At 50.6% G+C, this 23339-nt stretch overlaps 7 protein-coding genes across 7 annotated transcripts; 3 read left to right on the plus strand and 4 right to left on the minus strand.

The window, feature by feature from the left end:
• Positions 1-1746: 1746 nt before the first annotated feature.
• Positions 1747-7092, plus strand: GT037_007579 (uncharacterized protein; the record flags this gene model as incomplete). Its single annotated transcript, XM_038932626.1, has 5 exons — positions 1747-3116; positions 3169-3649; positions 4804-5502; positions 5551-5685; positions 5731-7092. 5 exons carry the CDS (start codon positions 1747-1749, stop codon positions 7090-7092), a joined length of 4047 nt encoding a protein of 1348 aa, XP_038785114.1.
• A 330-nt stretch (positions 7093-7422) lies between these two features.
• Positions 7423-8439, minus strand: GT037_007580 (uncharacterized protein; the record flags this gene model as incomplete). Its single annotated transcript, XM_038932627.1, has 1 exon — positions 7423-8439. One exon carries the CDS (start codon positions 8437-8439, stop codon positions 7423-7425), a length of 1017 nt encoding a protein of 338 aa, XP_038785115.1.
• A 483-nt stretch (positions 8440-8922) lies between these two features.
• GT037_007581 (uncharacterized protein) lies at positions 8923-9612 on the plus strand (the record flags this gene model as incomplete). Its single annotated transcript, XM_038932628.1, has 1 exon — positions 8923-9612. One exon carries the CDS (start codon positions 8923-8925, stop codon positions 9610-9612), a length of 690 nt encoding a protein of 229 aa, XP_038785116.1.
• A 488-nt stretch (positions 9613-10100) lies between these two features.
• GT037_007582 (uncharacterized protein) lies at positions 10101-11527 on the minus strand (the record flags this gene model as incomplete). The annotated part of the gene is made up of 2 exons (XM_038932629.1): positions 10101-10434; positions 10488-11527. 2 exons carry the CDS (start codon positions 11525-11527, stop codon positions 10101-10103), a joined length of 1374 nt encoding a protein of 457 aa, XP_038785117.1.
• Positions 11528-12486: 959 nt separating this feature from the next.
• GT037_007583 (uncharacterized protein) lies at positions 12487-13458 on the plus strand (the record flags this gene model as incomplete). The annotated part of the gene is made up of 1 exon (XM_038932630.1): positions 12487-13458. The coding sequence occupies one exon, from the start codon at positions 12487-12489 to the stop codon at positions 13456-13458; it is 972 nt and encodes a 323-aa protein (XP_038785118.1).
• A 918-nt stretch (positions 13459-14376) lies between these two features.
• GT037_007584 (uncharacterized protein) lies at positions 14377-17404 on the minus strand (the record flags this gene model as incomplete). The annotated part of the gene is made up of 2 exons (XM_038932631.1): positions 14377-16209; positions 16268-17404. The coding sequence occupies 2 exons, from the start codon at positions 17402-17404 to the stop codon at positions 14377-14379; spliced, it is 2970 nt and encodes a 989-aa protein (XP_038785119.1).
• Positions 17405-22577: 5173 nt separating this feature from the next.
• Positions 22578-22820, minus strand: GT037_007585 (uncharacterized protein; the record flags this gene model as incomplete). The annotated part of the gene is made up of 1 exon (XM_038932632.1): positions 22578-22820. A coding segment is annotated over one exon (243 nt), but the record flags the coding sequence as incomplete, so codon positions are not given.
• Between the last annotated feature and the right edge of the window lie 519 nt (positions 22821-23339).

The raw sequence follows: 23339 nt of genomic DNA on the forward strand, positions 1-23339 counted from the left end.
ACTGCTTATATAACACCTAGCTAAATGACTGGAACTAGATAACTGGTTCCAAACCCAGCAAGCAAGCAACCTCTGAGGATTCCAGATTACCAACATAATGTTCAGCCAAGCTCCAATCCTCTCTCCGACCGGTGAAATCTCCGTCTTACTGAGCTCACACCGTCACTACTACACGTGCGCGTTCTGTCACGAGGATATCACGCTACATGCGCTTACTTCCAGGGTATGACGAAGTCGACGTGGGGTTTCCATGTACCGGAGTGACAAAGACTCCGGACGAGCGCATATAGTAGGATACGTTGCAGGCATTGTGGATACAAGTAGGTGAACATGAACCCGCCTCATAAGATCGGTGGTTCATATCAGCTCTCCACCGAAGATGAGACCAAGTCTATTAACCTGACAGTTACCATCTGCTAAGCTTCAAAGCCTGCAGAAGCGCTGTTTAGGCGACTGATCGCATTAGCCCTCCAAGTATCATCTTCCAAATTTAGACCATGTTTTCTGAACACCATGTTTGTGGCGCTTCTGTTTGTGTATGTTGGCCAGATCAAACCGGAATCCAGTGCTGTTCCTCGTTAATACCAGTGTGTAGAATTACGAGCGTTAGTACACATACAAAAACGAGCATTTGGCGATAGCTCGTTGACGAAGCTCAACCACATTAGGCTCATACGCTTACTTAGTTTCAGCGTGCCATTTGTTGTTTTAATAGTTGGTTGAACAGCGGAAGCACTTGTCAGACACGCCAAAAGATGTAGCAACAATAATCGGACGTTGGTCTTGGCCATCTTCGACTGGTAGAGAAAGTAATTGATATAGGCCAAGAGAGGAATTGAGACAGAATAGAACGTATATTTAACCCGTGTATGCCGACGGCATCTCTACCATTGTTGTAGAAGCCGTCGGCATCTTCAGATTCGTCTAGCGGAACTTGATGGCATGCAAAGAGCTCGTTTGTAAGACGGATTAGTGGATTGCACGAAGTCGGTTCGATATGCGGGCGGAAAGAACATATCCAGCTTGAAATATGGGATTGGCACTGGAACAATTGTGCATAGTCGGGCCTGTTGGAACAGTCTCTATGTGGCTTCTGAAGGGACTGGATAACTGCGGGGAAGCCAAGATTGAGCAACCTTGAACTGAGTCGGTGAAGAGAAAAGGGCGACGTGGACACGAGTCTTGGTAATCGTCTTGACAACAGGAGACGAGAAATTGAAATCTCGTGCAATGCATAACACCCATAGCTACGACCGACTGCCCGTTAAGGTAGATATAGGGCGCGAAGTTGGTCCTGAGTACGCGATGATGTCCCCTGAGATTGCACTAGAAGTTGTCAGTGCCCCTTAGAAGATTATGCGCAACTCAGTGGTGATGGTTATGTGCTTTGATAAGTGTTGGCTGCCCACCTAGGGTATATACGCTCATTATTCTTGACGATAGAAGAACGAAGCGTATGTGATGCATAAGTCGCGTGGCAGGCTACATGCAGGGCTTGGCTCGCTAATCTGACATCGATCTGGACCCTCCATGTTTCAGGGACGATCTGCGTCATCGATCGGTACTAAACACACGCGAAAGCTGAACGCGTCGAGGGCAATAGAGCAGTCATGGCCTCAATTCCCCTTTATTCGAATGCGCATGGTATTCGCACGTTCGCGATATCTGATCCACAGCTTCCCACGCGTCAGTCCCTCCACTCGCATTACATCCTGCCCAGCCATCTCAGCGAAGAGACTAGTCACGATGCCACCAAAACGTAAAGCCAGTATCCCATCCAATGCAGCATCTGCAAGAAATTACACCGATGTATCCGGCGATGCACCCAACAAGCGCTCGCGCATCGCTAAACCCCTTCCGAAAGCCTTCGCAGACAGCGCGCCACCGATAGATTCGATAGCGAGAAACGCGGAGAATGGAGCGCCTGGAGAGGCAGCAAAGAAAGAAGAAGAAGAAGAACAAGAAGAAGGTGAAGGCGGATTTGATCATTCGCGGCCAGAAGAGCGAGCAGGGATAGTTGACAGACGATACTACCCTGCTGAGATGAGCAATGAGCGATGCGCCCTGTACAATGCAAACGAGATACCGCGGCCCATCGAAATACTGGCAAAGACGCTAGAGAGCACAAAAGATAGGCGCACGGCTATCCGGGAAGCAAACAAGGCGCAATTTGGTGACGCCGTCGTGCACTGGTTCAAGAGGGATTTGCGGATACGGGACAATACAGGCTTGTCGCAGGCTGCCCAGTTGGCCAAAGCAAAGGGTGTGGGTGTGATAGGTGTCTGGTTCATGAGCCCACAAGACTGGGAAGCTCATCTGGTCAGCCCACCCAAGTGTGATTTTGAACTGCGTTCGGTCGAGTCCCTGAAAAAGGAGCTCGAAGAATTCGACATTCCGCTACATATTGAGACAATTGCGGAGAGGAAGAACGTGACAAAGCGACTAGTGGAGCTGGCTGAGAGCTGGAATGCAAGCAACGTATTCTGCAACCTGGAATATGAACCCGACGAGCTGCGGCGAGAAGAGCGTTTAGTACGTAAGATGCTGGAGAAAGGTATCAACTTCGACCCACAACACGATGATTGTGTCGTGCCGCCCGGAAGTCTCAAGACGGGAGGTGGGAAACAATACGCCGTGTACAGCCCCTGGTATCGGGCATGGATTGCGTATCTACACGCGCACCCGCATCTCTTGAATGAGCGACCGATACCTGAACGTAATTCTCCAGATTTCCGCCAAAAGTTCACCCAGCTCTTTGACTCGAAAGTCCCCGACCTCCCAGATTGCAAGCCGTTGACACAAGAAGAAAAAGAACGCTTCCACCACCTGTGGCCCGCAGGCGAGGCCGCCGCCATTGACCGCCTCGAACGCTTTCTAATCGAAAAGATTGGCAGATACAAGGATACCCGTAACTTCCCAGCTAAGAACAGCACTGGACGCGTGAGCGTACATCACGCCGCTGGCACGCTAGCAGCCCGAACCAGTGTACGTATGGCAAGAGATGTCAATAGCGCGAAAAAGCTCGATGGTGGGAAGGATGGTGTCAAAGGTTGGATTGGTGAAGTTGCATGGCGTGATTTCTATCGACATGTGCTTGTACACTGGCCATATGTCTGGTATAGTTGCATCTCATCCTTGGTATTGCAACGAAACTAACAGTATCTTCAGCATGAACAAGCCTTTCAAGTTCGAATACACAAACATTGACTGGGAATACAACGACGCCCACTTCCAGGCTTGGACTCAAGGCCGTACAGGCTACCCAATCGTTGACGCAGCAATGCGTTGCCTGAATCACACCGGCTACATGCACAATCGCCTTCGCATGATCGCAGCTTCTTTCCTTGCAAAACACCTCCTGCTGGACTGGCGTCTTGGTGAACAATACTTCCTCACACATCTCGTTGATGGCGACTTTTCGTCGAACAATGGCGGCTGGGGCTTCAGTGCTTCAACTGGCGTAGATCCCCAACCATACTTTCGAATCTTCAACCCATGGACGCAGTCCGAGAGGTTTGACGAGGAGGGAGAGTTCATCAAATTGTGGGTTCCAGAGCTTGAAGAGATAGAGGGGCCGGCCATACATAACCCTTATGGTGCGGGTGGAAAGGCAGCACAAACTGCAAAGGCAAAAGGCTACCCTGAGCCAGTAGTTGAGCATAAATTTGCGAGGGAGAGGTGTCTGGCACGATATAAGGCCGGCATCGGGAGGGAGACCGCGTGAAGGGTCTAAGGGCAGAACATCAAACCTCTTTGCAACTCCTCACCACAGCTACAACTCAGCCGCGATACGGATGATGTCTCGATATTTGCGTCTAGCAGTGGCTCGCTGTACTCCGATCCGAGAGTTCCATCTGGTAGTTGGAACTGATCCCTATCGTAGCGTTAACGTGGTCGTGTGGCTCAGACGCTTGAACATGTTTTCGGCACGTCGTCCTCAACCATGTTCTTACACGTCTCGAGCCCAAAAGTAATCGCTTTCTCATCGCAAAAGCGTCGACAGCGCTTTCCTGAACCATAGCTTATGGATCCTCTCTACATGTACTATTATCTCGTGTTATTGAAATCAAGTTGTCATCAGATCTTGTACAATACAAACACGCTTCCCGAGCTGAGAAGATGAAGGCTGTGTGAGCGAGATATGCCTCCCACGCAGACACAATTCCATTATGTTTTTTTTGACAAAGCTCAAAATGATGGAGTTTTGATCAAAAGTCGGCAGAAACAATGCAGTCAAAGGCCCCAGTTTCGCATGCCGATATAGGCATTCTAGGGGCTATACAGCTGCGGAAGACGGTCTGGTAGAAGGGTATCTCCGACGGACCTTGAGAGGCTAACTGCATCCGGCTACGCTGATTCAGCCCGGATCTTCGCCACTCGCGGTGTACAGACGGCGCCCTCCAAACCATCAACATTCGCGATTCCATTTCAGAGAACTGCCCGAATAGTTATGTATCGTCTCGGATTATGTATACTCCCGGTTCATGAACTTTGATTGACTGTATTGCCTACTGTGGAAGTATATCCGCATCTGACTCGATCGTCAACCAGGCAGCCACGTTCTGCAGGCACCCTTTTGTCGTACATCCAGCACAAAAGTCTAGCGCATCCAGGATCTCTGGAGGTTCTGATAACGCTAATAGACTGAACACATTTCTTATGACACAAACTGGAAAATGCGACACGTGTCGTCAGCGGAAAGTCAAGGTAAAGCACCCGCTGTTGACAGAGAGCAACATAAAGCGCCGCGAAGCATAGCAAGCCATCTGGAATGGAATGAAGATCGTGCTAATAATCGCGTAGTGTGATGAGGAGCGACCCAAATGTAGCTCATGCAAGAAGAAAGACCGACCGTGCACCTATTCCTACGGAAAAGCTTTGGCGTTTGTGGTGCAAGACCCAAACCAGCTGACCAAACATGGAAAATCAAGAACCACACCCATCACATATTCGCTGGCTCCTTCTGATGAAGAGTTCACCTCGCCTTCAACAACGCCTCCAAATCTGTGTATTACAACAGAAAGGCGCGCCGAGGATGGACAAGGTTACTTCCAGACCCTGGCGCCACGCTCGAAGTATAGAAGCCATCTGTCAAAAAAGAAAATCAACAAACAGCAACGTGCACTTGAGGCTTACCTCTGGAAACTAAGCGAAGAGAACACACTCGTAGCTCACCAGCCATCCTCTCCTGAGACCACGTTGATCGCCCGATATGTTGGCATGTTAGGACCGGACCCTATAGGAAGGCAACCTTTTGAGATACTGGGAACCTGGATACAGTCGATACCTTCGCGCATCGGATCGAACAAGATGCTAGACCTTGCTGTTGAGTTTCTAGTCGACAGCTATGGGACGTTTCGAGATGATACACACTCAAGGCGCAAGGTCGCTAAAGCGTCGAAAGCCAAAGCACTGAAGGAACTGCAGCTCATTGTAATGAGCACTAACGCTAACACAACGTACGATGTCTTGTTAGCAACGAAACTGCACTACGCTGCGGAAGTAAGCTTGCATATTGATAGCTTTAGAATTCCACTGACAACCCCGTAGGCTCTTTTGGGGCTGGATACTATGTACCACGCCATACATGCATTTGGCCTCGCCGAACTGCTGAGGTCAGGATCTGTGTCGGATGTTGATGACGAGCATTTCTGGGATCTGATCGATAACACTTATATTGATGACGTGAGTGTCGATCTGATCTTTGACATTCGGTGCTAATGTTAGCAGGTAAACGAGGCGATATTGGCAGGCCGAACGTCAGTATACCATAACGAATTCTATCTATCAGCGACATACCCTCCACCGATCGATTCAGACGTGATAATACTGTCATCATCGCAAAGAGCATCGATGGCCATCATGCACGTCTTCATTCAGTGCCCCTACGCAGTGTCCTTAGTTCGGCACGCTATCTCGAACCCTGACGACGCCAATGCCCTTGCGACCGCCATGTCGCACATGGAGCGTCTGATACAAATCGATCTCTCGCAACACGTATCTGAACTGATGCAAACATCAGTCTCTGCGGTACCCATACCGCCATCACCAGATGTTGCTGACCTAATGCCGGATACGCTAGAATTCAGTTCCGTGCGAAGTATGATCCTCTGCACAAGATACTGGATGTTGCAGACAGTGCTTTGCGGTCTTGCGGACACGCTGTATCGACACTTCCCCATCGAAGCAGAGTTATCGCTGCTTCCATCACCTCAGCAACTACGAATCATTGATGTCGACAGCGCAATACATATTGCAAAGTCCTTGAGATGGGCCGCTTCTGTTTCTCAAGATTTACCGCTTGTAACACTACGCTTGCACACGCCGCTTCAGATGACGATTGGTCCATGGCACCGTACAATACGAGGAATATCTACTCAGCGATCACGATCCAGCTCGCCAGACATCCACCCCGAGATTTCGAAGGAATTATCACGTGCAGAACGTATGAAGGCCTGGGTCATAAGTCAATGTAACTTGATACACATCCAGTGGGATGTCTCTGTCGTCGATGAACAACCCCTTCTGGAAGCCCTCGATACTATGGCTGGAGAAAAGATCCCGGATTGGCTTCCTGTACGCGTGCGTTTCGAAGCCGAAGACGGTGAAATGGTCATGAAGTTGGATTACGAAAACAAAACAGGAAGCTACACAGAAAAGATCGATGTCAACACCGAGCCTCCGCCTAAAACGCGAATGCCTCATCCGGGAGCTACGGGTCAAGAATGGCAAAGAAAATATCTAGGCGTACAAGAGTTGCCTCTTAGGGTCAGTGAGAATGAAGGCACGAGACATAACGTAACCTTTGACAACAGGCATAAAAATGCGTGCTTGGCTCCGAGTTGGAATACTAGACCTGTGGACTTCATTCACGGCACCGGAAGGAACTTATGCTCGACTTCTGGGTGGTGGCCTGAGACACCGAGAACCTCGACAGTGTTGCTGGACAGCACGCACAAAGCCTCAGCTTTTTCGCGCATGCCACGCCATTCACATGTGGATGTCGAGAGTACATCCAGAGAGATAGACGGTCATCCTTGCTTGGCTTCGAGTTGGTGGCCGCAAACACCTAATCAGTCATACAATAGCTAGGAGGTGTTGAGGTGCGAATTATTTGATTCGATTGTTCATATCATAACTTCGTGACTGCTGCATCACCTTTCCTCTATAGAATATAATTCTCTGTGCCTTCGGCTACCATGTGCTCATTACAATCGTGTCGCCCACTCCCATTCTCTCGTATTTGCTTATTGGCGTCTTAACTTCCTGGGTTGACGTGCTCGGTGATTCGTGTTCGCAACAGCGACATAAAGTCTTGCCTTTGTCGCTTTGTTTTAGGTTGGTTTGTAAACACTTGTACATTATTACAAAAGGGCATATAGTACAAGGTGTATTACTATACAAGCATAGGATACTGCAATTCTACGATTTTCGCTTGAGCTCCTTTTTTATTACCTTGTGCGCCTCGCAGCCCGTGGTATCTTTGCTTCCACCGCGGCAGGCAGGACAGGTCCGTCCGTGCTGTATAAGAAAGAAGTGGAGTTTAATCTTAAGATCGGCTGGGATTACCGCATCCAAGTGTAGTTGTGTGTTCTCACGATTGGCGTCCTTCGGTCTCCAGCCCCACAAACCAGCTATGCGATAGACATGCGTATCCACAGTGAACCGTTTTCTCTTCAAGCACCAGCCCATCACGACGAAAGCAGACTTTGAGCCAATGTACTTGTAGCTCATCAGCTCTTTCATGGCATCTTCGTCACTTGCTTCCAGGAGATGGTCTAAGTTCCAGTGCCCGTATCGTCGCTTGACTTCATCCAAGATGGACATGATGATCTTGGTCTTCCTGATATGGAGTCCGCCGCAGCGGATAGTCTCTTGTAATTTACCTGGTCCACCAGCATGTATCTTGTCATATGCAAATACCGAGCCGTACGTTTCCTTCATGCTGTCCATGGCGCGTTTTGCGTTGTTCCAACTCGTCGCTTGGCTGAGGACTGCAACAAACATGGCATCTAGAACGAACGGTATTGTTTCAGGTGTGTGCTCGTCTATCTCAGCCTCCACAGCGTCGTTATGTAGTTTGTACAGCATATCGTATGCTGTCTGGCATTCGCGGTGTGTAGGATGGCCGAAATCAGGGTACGGCGTCGTCGTTGCGTGGGCTGACCATGACTTCCACTTCTTCTCCGCCACGGCTTCATCGTCTGCCTTGGTACTATCACTCTTGCTAGTTCTGATTTGTTCGTCTTGGTTCGTCTTCTGCCCCAATTCCTTCTCTGTACCGACTCTTTTTGCAGAACGACTTGCAGCTTGACTTTTGACGCGCTTGCTAAGGGTCACCTCACTGGTCGAGGAATCGGAGTACCTCCTTTTTGCCGTACTGTTTGCTGCCTGCTGAGCCGTACGTGTAGCCGCCCGCGCCGATCGTCGGAACACCATTTTATAGAGTGGGGCCGAAGACAGTGGCGAATCTTTCGGGTCACGGCGTGGATGGGCTCACATGAGAAAGACTGCGGCAGACACATCATTATATGGAAACACTAATCAACACGCTGATGTCGTCATCCATAGCAAAGTCTGGGCCATATACCTTTGGTAGAGGGACTCACTAACGGAGCTCATGTAAGAGTCGGATTCCGCGGACACGCCGCAGCGACGTTTCGGTAATGAACCCACTGCCAGAATAATCTGCCAACACAACTCTCATTTCCTGGCACCCAGCTTGCTGCCGAAGGCTTTAACTCCTACTGGTTTTCTCATTTCCTTACTACGGGAAACGATACCGAATATGTACTTCTAGCTCAGGCCGTCGTACTTCCTACCAACGAGATCAACATCAGAACCTCTTTGCTCGACGTTGGGAATCCGGAGATTTACTGGCAGAGTTCAAGCACAGTTCCTCTTCAAGGAAATACCACGTCAATGAATGGTCAACTGAGCATCAAGGGAGAAGGATTTGAGCTGTCGAGCAATTCAGACGACGATGTTGCAAGCATGATTTCAGGTGGTTCAACCGACCACTACAAGTACAATTTGACGGTCAAAGCGAGCTCAAGGGTGATTCTGAACGCTGGTACAGGGTTCTTCAACTGGAGGAAAGGTAACACCACGCAATGGTCATTCCCAAGTGGCCAAACCTCGGGCACGTTGTCTATCGGCGAATCACTGTACCAGGTTAATGAGGAGCGCTCAATGACGTGGTACGATCGACAACACGGTGGTAGTGGCCCCGACGGCGGATTCACCTGGTTTGGTGTCCAATTTCCTGGCTCGAATGTCAAGGCTAGCATCTGGCACTCCGACAACGAGGATCCCGAGCAGCGTCTCCGCTTTGCGACTGTTCGTAAAAACTACGGCTTGTCAATAGTACGGTTCAATGCGACTGCCGACCCGAACGAGGTATGCACATCGCCAACAAGCAAAACTACATACCAAACCAAGTGGTTTCTCGACTTTGACAACGGAGATTTGCTGGAAGTCACTAGTGTGAAGAGAGACCAGGACATTCCAGCGGAGGGGCTGTTCGCGGCCTCGGCCTTTGCGTCTGTGAAAGGACGGTTCTTCGGACAGAAGAACAGGTTTGCGCTTGTTGATGTTGTGCCTGCTGCATAAGGATGTAATCGCCGCCGTACAAACGAGACTATGTCGCCACGTCGTTACCGACTTCCTGGAGGTGGATGCGATCAAGAACCATGGGTGTAATGGAGAAGCATTCTTGCCTACATTATCAAGGGGCAGCTCAATGTTTTTGCGCTAGACATGTTATAGCCTGAAGTGAATTATAAAATGTAGTATCTATCCCGCAAAGTCTTTGTATTTGCGAATAAAATCATGCAAAATTTGCCCCGAGTCGCAAGGGACAAGCTGTAGATACCGACAGCTCTGGTCTCCTGATTGTATGACCCTCAACATCGTCCTTGTCAGCCACCAGTATTCTGCAGCATGCTTCTCAAACCCGATGTGTGGCAACAATTTACCTTCGCTATCGTGGGTTATAGAGTCCCACAGACGCTTCCATCGATCGGTCGCGCGAAGCATAGGCTCTGTAGTCATAGAAACTAGAAGATTCATTCTGGCTGACATGATGGCAGACATTAACGCTATGGAGGGTCAGTCGTAACTTCATAGTCGAGGTAAAGCAATGACAAACCGCAAATGAGTATCAACATTACTGTTGCTGAGACATGTTTCTCATTGTTTTCGTTCTCCTCAAGAGGTGCGAGGAGAAGGCGTGACATGAGTTCGGGTAATGTATAAGCCTGTTGGTTTGACCGTCCAAGTGAGGCAACCCGCTCAAAGTCCGCGGCTGATTCGGCTCTGAATAGATCCTCATCACATGGCATGTTACCAGTCATCTCAGCTGTAGCAATCTGTGGTGGGGTGTTGAAGAAAATTGATATGGTGGTCTCAAATATGCAAGTCCACATTCCCACTCTGCAGCTATTGTTAGCGGCCGTGAACACGGAAGATGTGTTAGCTTCTAGTACCTTAATCGCATCTCATCGGCAATGAAACCCCGCCAATCATATGTACCTTGGGCTGTGATAAAGGGTCTTCGTCGATGTGCGAACAAGCCTGATGCTCGCACAGCGGCATTTACTGACGGCATCCTCTGGAGTCGAATTCGCCGTCGTGTAGCGAGGTCGTTGACGTTGTTCAAAAAGACCAAGAACAAAAGGCTCGCCTGTATCAGTTCAAGCTCCTCGTTATTAACGAATGCTGATTGGGGCGTCTGCAATTTTTGCCGCGAAATCAGCTTGTCAAAAACGTAAGCTTCCGCAATATATGAGAACCGTCGTACTGCGATGGAAGAACCCGAGTCGTTGGAAGACATGGAGCCGAACAGAATAAGTGTGAGCAAGAGAGGAAGTGATGCCGTCTGCAAGTCGAACGTTGGCTTGTGCAGGATGGGAAATGAGAAGTGAAAATAGCGAAAGAAAGCCCAAACAAAGTGTCTTACGTTTCCTACTGTGAAGACTGACTCTGCGAACTGGAGGTCAAAAGCCATTTGGATGGCATCATTGCGTTCCAGCATGGCGCTGTACTGAGCGGAGAGTTCGTGTATCAGTTCTCTGATACGAACTTCCAGCGCGTAGGCATCCTCGAGCTCAGGCGTTAGACTATCGCTTATCATTGGAGATATGTACTCAGCATCCCTTTCCATGAGGAATGGAAAGCCGAAGAAGACCGAAGGAACATCGGCGAGATCGAAGAACATTTGGTCATTGGCCATTTGCTGGTCTGTCGGGTCTAGCTGAGCGCGCGCTTCACCGTCTGCATCATCGAGCTCGGCAGCTTCAGCGGCGATTACTGCGGATGGACGGTAGCCTGATGGGTTCGTGAAGTTGAGAAGAAATTCAATAGAGATGCCTCCACGCTGCCCATTGGAGGTTGGCCCTGCATCACCGGCCTGGCTGTGGCTAGAGCGCGTATCGACGTCGAAGCGTGGAGTGGCAGGTGAAGAGGCATGGTCTACTCGTTCATAGGTACATACCGCGCCACCAGAGCGGCAGCGCGCACACGGCATCTTGGTGTCGCATGACAACTTCCGCTTTGAACATCTGTCGCAAGAGTGGCGCTTTCTACCACGCTTTAGAATAGGCAGGATGATTTCATGGTCCTGGGCAGAACAGTTCTGCATGTGACGCCGAGCGAGGTCTCTGTACATGCGTCAGCTCGTATAGATAGTGAAATCAAAGCAAGACGAACACACCTCCTTGAAAATTGCGCCTGGCACGAGGGACATGTCAAGTCCTGTCTGCCATAATCTGACGCGTGTGAGCCGCGAAGGATTGCTTGTGTGGGAAATGCTCACGTGTGGCTTCATGGCGACGCAGATGGCTATTGGTCGAGTACGTCTTGTTGCATATGGCGCAGCGGTGCTTGCCGGAAACGGTCGATGTACGTGGGGACGGCATGTTGGGTTTTATTCCGCTGCAGCGATCGCAAGTGAATTTATTAGCTGCCGATCGATCGTGTGCGGGCCGATAGGTTGCATCTCCGAATGCCCGGTACCCTGCAGATGCGACAAGAAAGATGAATCATCAAAGCCTCGCCGGCTTTCACGGCTTCCGAGCGAACCACGGGAAGATGAAGTCTTACACGAAGCGCATAGGCAGCAATCGCTACTTGCTGTACAGAGGTGCTATTTCTCCCACGCCTCCGCTGTATGTAGCGAACTTGAATCGGCAAGTGGGTTCATTGCCGGCCTTAGAAAGCTGTCCAGATACAAATGCGAGGCCTTGAGCAGCATCGCGTCATGCCGAAGCAGCGTAAGCGTCTTCAGCTCAGATTTCTGTCAGAGTTTTATCTCGCGCTAGTCAACAAAGTTGTGATTTGATAGGCGAGATGATTTCCATACCTTTTGGGTCTTCGCATCGCGCCATTCCTAATAAAGACGCTTGTTAGTGAGTACATGTAGGGAGATTCTGCGGAAAGGAGCGTGTCGTATGGCATTTATCACTGACATCCAGTTGCAGATGAACGATGGACACTTCACAATACACCCGTCGTGACCTTGACGAACTAAAGAAGTTCTCTTCCACATCGCCGCTTCGCGTCATCGCCTTGATCGACTTTGACGCTTTCTACGCGCAATGCGAGATTGTTAGATTATGTCTACCGTCCTCAACACCGTTGGCCGTACAACAGCCGAATGCTATCATCGCGCTCAACTATCCTGCACGTGAGTCTGGACTCAAAAGAGGTGCATCGATAGACGAAGCCCGGAGAGTCTGTCCGGACATTGTCTTACAACACGTCGCAACATGGAGAGAAGGCGAGACAACATGGGCATACCGGCCAGATGTCACAAAACATATGGCGACTGACAAGTCAGCCCTGGATCCATGTCACCTTCAGTCGCGCAAGTATTTCGAATTCATTCGCAGCCTGTTGCTAGAGGAGTCTATTCAGAAAGTCGAGAAAGCTAATATAGATGAGGTATTCCTGGATTTATCGGCTCATGTTCATCAGATTATGCTTCGGCAGTTTCCGGAGCTTGCAGAGCAACCTGACGACTTGGAGCAATATCTCCCTTTGCCTAGATTCTCTTCGCTTTTGGATTGGGAGGACAATCACGTTGTGGATATTGAAAAGGCTGATCCGAGGCCTGAATGGGACGACATTGCCCTCGATATCGGAGCCGGCATCATCCGTCGTATTCGAGCTGAAGTCTTGACCCATTCAGGGTATACATGCTCCGCAGGCATTGCACACAACAAGGTTGTGGCTAAACTTGGTGCTGGTTTTAAGAAACCTAATCGGCAAACTGTGATCCCGGCGCAAGCTACATGCAATTTTCTAGCAAATCAAATCGTCAAGCTCACCAAGATACGTGGACTGGGAGGAAAGCTCGACCAACAAGTCTTAGATGCGTTTGGCTTTAACCGCGTGGATGATATTCTTCGCATAACAATCGAAAACTTGGAAGCAAAATTAGGCAAGGAGTCCGGCTAATGGGTGTAAAACGTTGTTCGCGGCAGAGAAACCAGTATTGTGACGTCACAACTTGTAGTCCAGTCAATGCTGTCAGCAAAAACCTTCGTTCAGGCGTGGGAAGCTTCGAGCAAGCTATGGAGTGGCTTCGCATATTCGCTGCGGACCTGATGGGCCGTTTGAAAGAGCTTCAGAGCGAGTATCCTCGTCGACCATCTGTCGTTACCCTGCACCATCACATTAATGGCCGCTTTGGCCCTACGCGATCGAAACAAGCCACAATACCGTCGGGTAGTAAGGTTGATGAGATGGCCGTTTTTGCTTCGTCGAAATCTTTACTTCGTCAGATATGCCACGAAGGTGTGGCGTGGCCTTGCGCGTGTCTGTCTGTAAGCATATCCGGATTCCAGCCACTTGTCGCACGGAATCATCGCATCACTTCGTTCTTCACTACAGACTCCACCAATACGAAGTGCTTGAGCGATGCTTATGAAGAAGATGAGAACGAACGGCAAGAGCCAAAAAATTCATACTGAAGGCGGCCACGAAACGTCATTGGAAGAAACGAAGTCAGCCTCTGCATCTTCTAAGAAAGATGGGGTGAAATCACTGCATACCAATCTGCATGACTTACAAGCCGAGAACGTCTTTTCGTACGACTGTCCAAAGTGCAGTCAGAGCATACAAGCTACCCAAGTGCTTGAAAATCGTAAGTGGCCCTGTACGAACTGCACATGAGACATCAACTAACTTCGTATTCTCGCATCTAGTCGACTGGCATACTGCACTCGAGATACAAGAATCAGGAGAGTGAAAGCCTCACTCTTTGATCCGAGGGAACGGCTTCCAGGATATGGAAAGGCCTATCTGGTATGCGCGCAGTATCGAACTATTTCTAACAGCGTCAGCGCTTCATCCACACTCAGTCATACAGCAAGATCAGTAGAAACCCTTCCGCGCTCCACCCTTGCCCCGTCCTTCTCCCCAGATACAGCAGATACTCAGACTCTCGCACCACCCTTGCGCCATGTACCCTTCTAGCTCTTTCTCTACTGCAAGCACGTCCTCGGCGTCTTTCTCCACACTCACCGCCGCTTCGCCCCTACGCTGCAAGTCCGAGTTCCAGGCTTTGATCTGTTTTTGTGTCGCCCTCTTGAACACGCGTATCGGCGTGTTGGCGTTCAAATACGCGGTAAACTCTTCAAGAACAATAGGATCATACATAAGGATCTTCTCATGCCAGCTAGGATGTTTGGGATCTATGGTCGGAGGCAGCGAGCGGACATGCGCTGATATCTGGGAGAAAACGCTGGGCTTAATGTGCACCCATTCTAGTAGGTTGTTTGATATGCGATGTATAGGCGTCAAAGCTGGGTCAGCAGCTAACAATTTGGCCCTGACATTGGTGCCTTTTTGGGCTTTGTTAGGCGATGTCGTGGGTGAAAGGGTGATCAAAGGTAGAGGTTCAGAATCAACATGTTTTCGTATTCGAGGTGGTGTGGGTGATAGTACTTGAAGAGCTTCATCTTCAGAATCAAGGATTTCCTCAATATCGACAAAGCGGCCTGATCCCCTTGGTGGAGTTGTAGGTACCTTGTGACCAGTTTTTGCCTTTGCCTTGATCTTTGGAGGTAAGGACTCCAACACTGGTGTAGAGGATGTAGAGATTGATTTGGAGATCGCAGGGTGTGACTTCAGTAGCCTACCACGCTTCTTCGGCGAGCCGTCCATAGTTGGTGGTGCTGAAGCCGGAGATCTAAATTTCAGGACGGGTGATTTCCGCATCTGCGCAGAGGGTGGAAAATCGAAGTCATCGATATCGACGAAGCTGTTCGGTGACGCAGCGTTTTGGTTCGAAGGTGGCGGCTCTTGCATGAAGTTGTCGATGTCTTCAAAGCCTGTATTTTCCCTCTGGGTATTATTTTGACGATGTTCCTGAGATGGCAAGGCATGGAAAGCGGCGTCAAGTGGCGTTGGCGACTTAGAAGATACAGGGATTGTCAGAGGAGGGTCTGACAGTATGTCGTCGATGTCTATAAACGTAGATTGATCATCAAACTCTCCACCAGGCATGTCGTCAGTGCTGTCCATAAGCAAGGGAATATCTTGCGTCCTATCTGGCTCTGGTATATAAATGTCTTTCAGCTGTTCAAGTATGCCGCCTTCGCCGTCTCGTGCACTCGCAGCCCAGAGCCCCCGTTTGCCTTCAGTCCTGTCGAGTCGTGGCCAGCGCGAGGGCGCACCACATGCGACAAGATCAAGATTATCGGCATCTCGCTCCGACTCCTTCATTGCAAACTGGATCTGTCGTATCATGGTGGGCGACTCTTCAAGCGCAAGCTGACTTGATGTTCCGAACAGGACATCTTGCTGCTGTAGACGCGACATTGCAGAAGAAGGGCTGAGTAACTTTTCTGCAACAGGCTTTGGCTTAGCGGCAGCTCTCGCAGATGCTTTCCTTGATCTTGGCTTAGGGTCGGCCTTTTCTTTCTCTGTGCCTGATCTGGAGCTATTGCGCCTCCTTGCTGGCTTCTTTGGTACCGCTTTGCCATCGGCTGTAGACGTATCATTCAACGGCACTTTTGTTGTAGTTGTTGAAGCCCGAGAATCAAAGAAGTTACTGCTCGAATCGTTCGGATTCGGCTCTGCATCCTTCAATGCATACTGTTCCGTGACAAGATCTGTGATGGTGCGTGGTTTCTTCTTTGGGGCTTTGCCCTTCTCAGGTGATGAGTCTCTAGGGTTGGCTTGGTTGCTGGGTATTTCAACGAGCTGCCGATAATGGTCAGAAGGAGTGTTCCATGCTACGTGTCCATGCAAGCAGACTTACCTCGATTCTCCGGCGCTTAGTCGCCGCCACTACCTCCGTATCTGCGTTGGTCGACTTTGCGGTGACTTGAGCAGATGGTGACTGTGCATAAGCAAAGTTGGAGAGTAGGTTTGTGAAGGTACCATCAGCGTTCTGCGCCAGTGTCTTGTTCTCCTTTCCGGCTGAGTCTGTGAACGGCGATGGAACTGTCGTGTCAGGTGGCGGCGTCCAATCTCGTCTCCTGACGACAGCCTCCTCCAAGTCCAGTCCTTCTGCAATGGGATCTGGCCGACGCTGCCTCAGCGCAGCCTTCTTCTTCAGGGGTGGGGTTTCATGCGCCTCCCAGATGGATGGATACTCTGCGTGTGTGTCTTGAACCTGTATCGAGGGTCGTGTTCCCGAGGGTTCGCCTTTGTCTGCTTCCTCGAGGAAATGTGCAGACACGAGCGAAGCATCTTTGCCTGCCCCAGCTTTCGGTTTTTTGACTCTCGGTTTCTTAGGCTTTGGCCCGGACTCTGCACCCTCTTCTCCAGGCTTCTGCTTCTTTGCACGCGGCTTCCGAGGCTTACCCGACTTGGTCAGCTTAGACGCATTCGCGGCTTCAACCGCAGCCTCGGCCGGAGGTTCCAACGTATTCTCGTCGAAGAAAGGGGACTTGGTAGGTCGTTCCGGCGGGCGTCGGAGCTCATCGTCCGAGTCGGGGATTTCTTTGTCTGACTTGGGTTTTGGTTTGCGCGCTCGAGGCTTCGGTTTGGGCTTCTGGGACCCTTCCGTAGCAGTGGTAGTAGCAGTCTTCTTTGTAGACCGCCTCGTGGGCTTTTCCACAACCAATTCCGACTCTATGGCAGCCTGCGGCGTCCGTCGTGACTGTGCTCCTTGTATCGCATCGAAGTCGTCGTCAAGACGGCTTGTGAAGTGCTCAGAGCGTACGAGACTGCCAACGGTGGCAAATCCTCTAACAGCACCCTCGGGGATGGGAGCTGCCCTTGCGCTATTCCTCGACGCGTCGATTGTTGGTCTCAGCGGGCTTTCCGGAGGAGAGAATGATAGAGGCGAGGATGCAAGCATGGCAACGCGACGGGAGGGGGCTTCATATTGCGGGGAAGCGGCCGGCGGACTGGAGCTCAATATCACCACATCGTAGGTATTGCCTGCCATAGTGAGGCGAGGAAAGAGCCTCCAGGCAGCCAATGTGGGCAATTGCAGAGGGGTAATCCATAGACTCAGCTCGAGTAGTTGCAGCTTGGGAAGGTGTAGTACCGAGTGGCGCGAGGCGGTGATCTGAACAATGCACGGTCGTACGACCACATGAAGTTCATTGCTGCAACACCAAAGTCTCCATCACCAAGTCCTGACCTATTACCCCTCCACTAATGAAGCACCAGCACCAACGTTCCGCAATCGAGCTGCAATACTTGTTGGAGGTCCGTACAAGCTCTCTGGTCTTCGCTATCGATTCAATCACCTGCTCTCCAGGCGCATACAGCTTCAACCTTGCCTCAGCGGACGTCTTCCCTGACTCATGGTAGCCAGCCACCCTCACCCTCTCGTCTCTCGAAGCTGTAGAGAGCCACTGCTGGGCCTCAAAATGGCTTCCAGACCGTGCTCAGCCAATTCCTGCATCTTTTGCCGCTCTTGGCGGGGTGATTGAGGTCTTGGACACGCAGACCTATCTCTGCAAGATCCCAGCCACCAAGCCTTGTGCTTTTGCATCTTCTTGCGAGGCTTGGAGATGTGCGAGAAGATTCCCACCGGCTTTAGTAAGTACTTCCCATGGCGATTAACGAGGTTGTTGAGCTTCGCCGCCGCTTCCTAGGCTTGCTTCTGCCGCTGCCCTACTCTACTCATGGGTCTATCACCCAATCAGAGACGATGCACCATCTCTCTGGTGCACGTCAAGCTGACAGGCTCTAGGCTCTTGTTGAGCATCTCCAACAGCAGAGATGTTTTTCTGCTACCTGACTTTTGGGGCTGCCGCTGGTCCTTTGCCCTAACCCTCATCGAAAAGAGTGAACGACGGAGACATTACTGCATCACCTCACAGGGAGAAGCACAGAGGACCGATTCCCTCAAGCCGACAGTCATGGTAGTTTTCTTGCGTCTCTCGAATCGACATGCTGGCGACATGGCGGGAACCAATAATCGGTGGTAGCAGAGCCGAACCACAGCAGGACCATCTTGGGCTGTATCGCGAGACGCAGCCGTAATCAACCTTCGCACGCACATCATCTCACCAGGTACAAACACAATAGTCGCCATTGCGAGGCAGTACCGAACAAATAAAGGGCCTGGCAATGCAGGCATGCTGAATGGGTGACCTGGACTACGTCAAGCGACCTTCGAAGTATATACATCCAAAAAAAAAGTGGCCAGGAATTTCGTTTTACCCATTCGCAATCAGCTTTGAGACTGTCAAAACTTCTTGATGAAGCTGTGTTTGGGTCATGCTATGGTCAGGCTGTCCACACTTTCGGATGGCCGTCGCCCATTGTCATAGTCGTGTTTCATCCACGCGTCGCTGGGCCAATCTCGCTGTCGACGAGGTATTTATTACGACGACACATGCGTTTTAAGTGTGCCGAGCAGGGTTGGTTCAACTCTACATCGTACAGCGGTTCAAGTACGGCGCGTTGGAGCCCTGCTTCACAACACTACGCATCAGGACTGCGACTATCAGCATGCTAGCTTGCGGATGACCACACCAGAGTTTCGAAATTTATCACCTGGCTATGTTTTGGAAGTCACATTCCCGAATCACATAGTCGCGACCTTGAGGTGATAACGAGGCAGCTAGATGTTAGCATCAACAGCAATGCTTGCCTCATCTGCCGGGATTATGTCCACAATCGACGTCACAGGACGAAAGAGAGGAGATCCAACGTTGAATAATGGATAGCTGGCAGCAGTCAGCAATTTACCTCTGTCGCGAGCAAATTGTTTGGAACATACTATCGCTAAGATTCGCTTTACATAAACACCTTACACACAGCTTCGGAATCGTTGCTACTATTCGTCAAAATTGTGGACTTGCCTTAAGACTTGCGACGTCTGCTCCGGTTGTGATTATGATGGCTGGACCGAGAGCTATGGTATGCCCTTGGGTTTTACTGGAATTGGGTCTTCAGAGTGTGGGGCCGAGCCTCCGACCTTGACCTTACGGTCTTGCACAACCTTCTTGGTCTTCCAATTTGGCGAAGGACATCATTCCAAGATCGGAGGCCCTGGCACTACCCGGCTCTGTCAAACTCCGCGCGCAGCGTCTTGGACGCATGGCTTCCACAGTTCGAGTGTTCTCAGCCGCAAAGAATGAGCCGACGCCATGGACGAGACTGTAGGGGTGGAGACACAGTCAGTGTATGTTTCACAGGCATTCTTTGATTCAACTTACTGTAGGCACCAACTGTTAGCTTTGATCCTGCGCAAGAGCGATTGGACCGTGTCTCGTGGTCTGGCGTTTCATCCCCAGCCAGCGAACGAGGGACCATCATTCTTATGAGAGTGGAATGATTGCTCTTTCCCTGAGCATTGTAACATCGTGTCATTGCTAGAACCTTCAGGAAGTCGTACGGGACTGCGTAGGACGAGTTTCGGACGTCAACGAGGGGCCTGTACGTCTTGCGGAACAGAGCTGTGCCTTCGACAGTTATGTTGTTGATTCATGCGTGGTCCACTTCATCCATCAGCACGATGCTGCAAAAGAGAGTAAGATGCAGGCGGCGCTGCATGCAGGACTCACCGAATGAGTCTTCGGCATGTAAGACGCCGACTGAACTCCTGGCCTGTACGATGAAAGAAAGATCCTATTGAGCGTTGGAAATGCCGAGCCCGACAGAACACGATGATGTGCTCTGGATCGATGAGGCAGCCTGTCTCTAAAGTATCTAGCTACGCCACTAGCTGAAGCCTCTACCGCCTCAGCCGTTGTACATGGCTGCTGACTGAGGGTTGTCAGACTTATCAGGAGAGCTGTATCTATCTTCTGATGGCTCCGGAAAGACTCATGGAAAAGAGCAGAGTGCGTCGAAACTCTTATACCGTACCGAAGGACCGTGCCTTGCAGAGCTTGGGCGACTGATTGTAGAACAACTTCGAAGCACCCCAGGCTGAACAACTGGAATGTGCAATCCGGAATTGAGAAGATGTTCGTCGAGGTCGAATGTATCGTTTGATGCGTACGTAAAGCGGTGTCTTACCGACATCGACTGTGTCCGCTCGAAAGTGCAGTCAACATGACAGGGCAGGAAATGATTGCCTGTACTGGTATATCAGCTATTGGTCTCCCCGAGAAATGGGGTAGGACAAGACTTCCTATCATGGCCTGAAATGTTGCCACGGCTATTGGAGAGTCATGGTGTTAAGTGTGTTGGTGCTGGACTCAGGCGAGCAACTTCGGCGCCACGATGGCCTGGAAAAGTAATGTCGTCAGCAATGGTCAGATACCATCGGCTCTATCGTACAGGACTGGCGACGAGCGACCGCCTTGAGTTGAACAGCTACCTCCAACCCGAGCCTTACGAAGGCGGCGAAATAGTCAAAGATGAACCAGCGGCGAAGCCAGTACATACCTTGTACGCTGTGACCATCAGTGTTATGTCTCGAGCCCTTCGAAGGTCACGTACTCATCGTTGGAGAAAGGATAAAGTTCAATTATCCTTGGAGCTATCAATCTGCTCCGCGGCAAGCTCGAAACTATCACCGCCGTGCAATCAGGAGTTGCGTAGTAATTTGACAGGCCCAAGGACATGGGAAGTATGTTACACAGCGAAGATTGCAGAGGCTGAGAGTATCGAGGAGTTGGTGGGGGGAGGTGGAAGCCAGTCAATCAGGCCCACCTTCATGGGACTCACCAGCTCTGTGACGCACGGGCCACCACGACTGAGAATGTGTCTTGCAGAAGGAGCTCAACGACGAAACGAAGAAAGCGGTCAATGACAGCTGTCATTAGGACATGCTGTCGCTGTGAGATGACAAGATGGGCTCAGACGGACGCAGTTTGCTATCCAGCGTTGAGTTTGCAGCAGCAAACATTGTGAACGCTTCCTAGATGGCAATAGCAGGGCCTCTTAGAGCCCGAACTCTGAGTGCCTCTCAAGCACATGCAGAAACGACGGTCTAGTTTGAAGAGATGACTGCTGCAATCTGGTTTAACTTCACGTGCACGACGGAAGTGACATGACAGCAGGCTACCTAGGTAGCAGCTGCATGCGTGCTTTGGTTGTCCAAGACCGGGTGAATTCAAAGCACGCCAGTGCACCCTGACCCCCAAGACAAACTTGTCTTAAACTATGGGCGAAAGAGAGTCAACTTTCGTACTCGTTAGAAACGGGCGCGGGAGCTCTCTTAGCGAATCTCTAAGCTACGCAAAGAATGCATGTCCAAAGAGAGGTTCCGCCACCGTTGTCTCCCGACCGATTCGTCTTGATGCTGCATCCTCGACAATCCCGCATCGTGGATACAGACGACTTGACAGAACACCGACAGCGGAATATCACGGGCGAAGCATACTGGATGTCTTGGTACGAACTACGGCACACGATTCTTGGTATCTGCCGTATCTCGCTGGATCGACTTGTCTGCACGAGTGGTTATCTTACCATGCTTTAGAAGTGCCACACAGCTCCATGTGACATGACTTTGGAATATGCACGAGTAGCTAAAACTGAAGTGTGTCCGGCATCATTCTGATGCTACGGTTCGCACGCATTTCAAAGCTCGTGATACGGCATGTCGTTAGCTGTAATGCTGTCCGACAACGTGATACTCTACGATTGGCTCACCTACATATGTCATGCTTCAGCCCCGTACCAGCCCATCATCCCGTCCTGCTGTCTATGGCATTCCCAATACATGCTGCATTTCATCCCCTCGTTTCCACTTCCCTTAACTCCTCCGCATACAGCTATGCCTTCCATGCTTCCTGTCTTCGTGATACCTTGCTCTTATTCTTGTCATCAAACTTATTCTCTTGTGCCGCTGTGTTCCCCATCTTCGCCCTTTTCTGCCAAGCACTCGACCTTCCCTTTATTTTCCTATTCGCCAGACCGGTCGCCAATGGCACCGTGTATCCTACGCCTGCTTTCTTCTCGCAGCACATTTTCACATCCTATACCCATTCACATCCTTCTAAACAAAGTCTTCCATCTGCCTCCCCCCTCTCCAAACATTCTGAACGCAAGGTAGTAGCTTTCCCTCATCTTTTGCCCTTCATTCTGTAGGCTGCTGCCTCTCATAGTCATGTCCTGGTCTCTTCTTTCCCTGTCCATCCCGAAAAGTGTTCAGGCACACGCCCTACTTCCCTTCACAAGCTTCAGCATCAGAAGTCTTTGTTGCCTCATTGCCACACCTTCCTACTCCACTTATGGCCCTGGGATTGCTCGTGTGCTATCAGGCGGGGTTGTTCGGAATCGTTGTGTCCGCGCCGTGTAGGTTTTGGCTCTGCGAAGATGAGGTGGCGGGTCGAGAGGCGACGGTGTGCAGATTGGATGGTGGAGGACGTTGGAAGGCGAAATGCGCGCGACGATCGTGGTGAATACGTGGAGAGAGCGACGAAATGGCTCCTATTCGGCGTTAGCTGATGGTGTCTCTAGATTCCAGGCCACGCCAGTGTTACTCTCTCGCAGCTACTCATGTGACATGTTCATATGTGATTTACTCTTGGCTGTTTCGTGCGGGTTTAATCGTTCGTAGTATCTGTTTCGACAGTTCGACTCGGAGCCGCGCCTTGTTGTACGGTTCGCATGCCCGGCCGGCGCGAAACGTCGGTCGCAGGCTTTCAAGCAGGGGGACAGCTGCCGCTATGATGATTTTCTCTGTTAATACGTCAAAGTGGTCAGCTGCTCGGCTGTTCCTAGTTATTGAGAGTATGGTATGAAATCATCTCGTTCTATTGACATACTAACTTGTGCCGAGTGGCTTTCGGTCATTAAAGTGAGCCAGCGTAGCGCTTGACACTGCGCTACCGAGCCACCATGTAATCGCACACATGAGTTTGGTAGTCTCAACAGCAAAGTCGAAGTTCGTCTGGCCGGCTGGTTGCGATTGGGTAGGCGTATCATTCCGTCCTCCCCAACTCAATTTGCGCAACGATGCGAAT

The sequence above is a fragment of the Alternaria burnsii genome (assembly GCF_013036055.1).
Source record: "Alternaria burnsii strain CBS107.38 chromosome Unknown 715, whole genome shotgun sequence".
NCBI classification, from domain to species: Eukaryota; Fungi; Ascomycota; class Dothideomycetes; order Pleosporales; family Pleosporaceae; genus Alternaria; species Alternaria burnsii.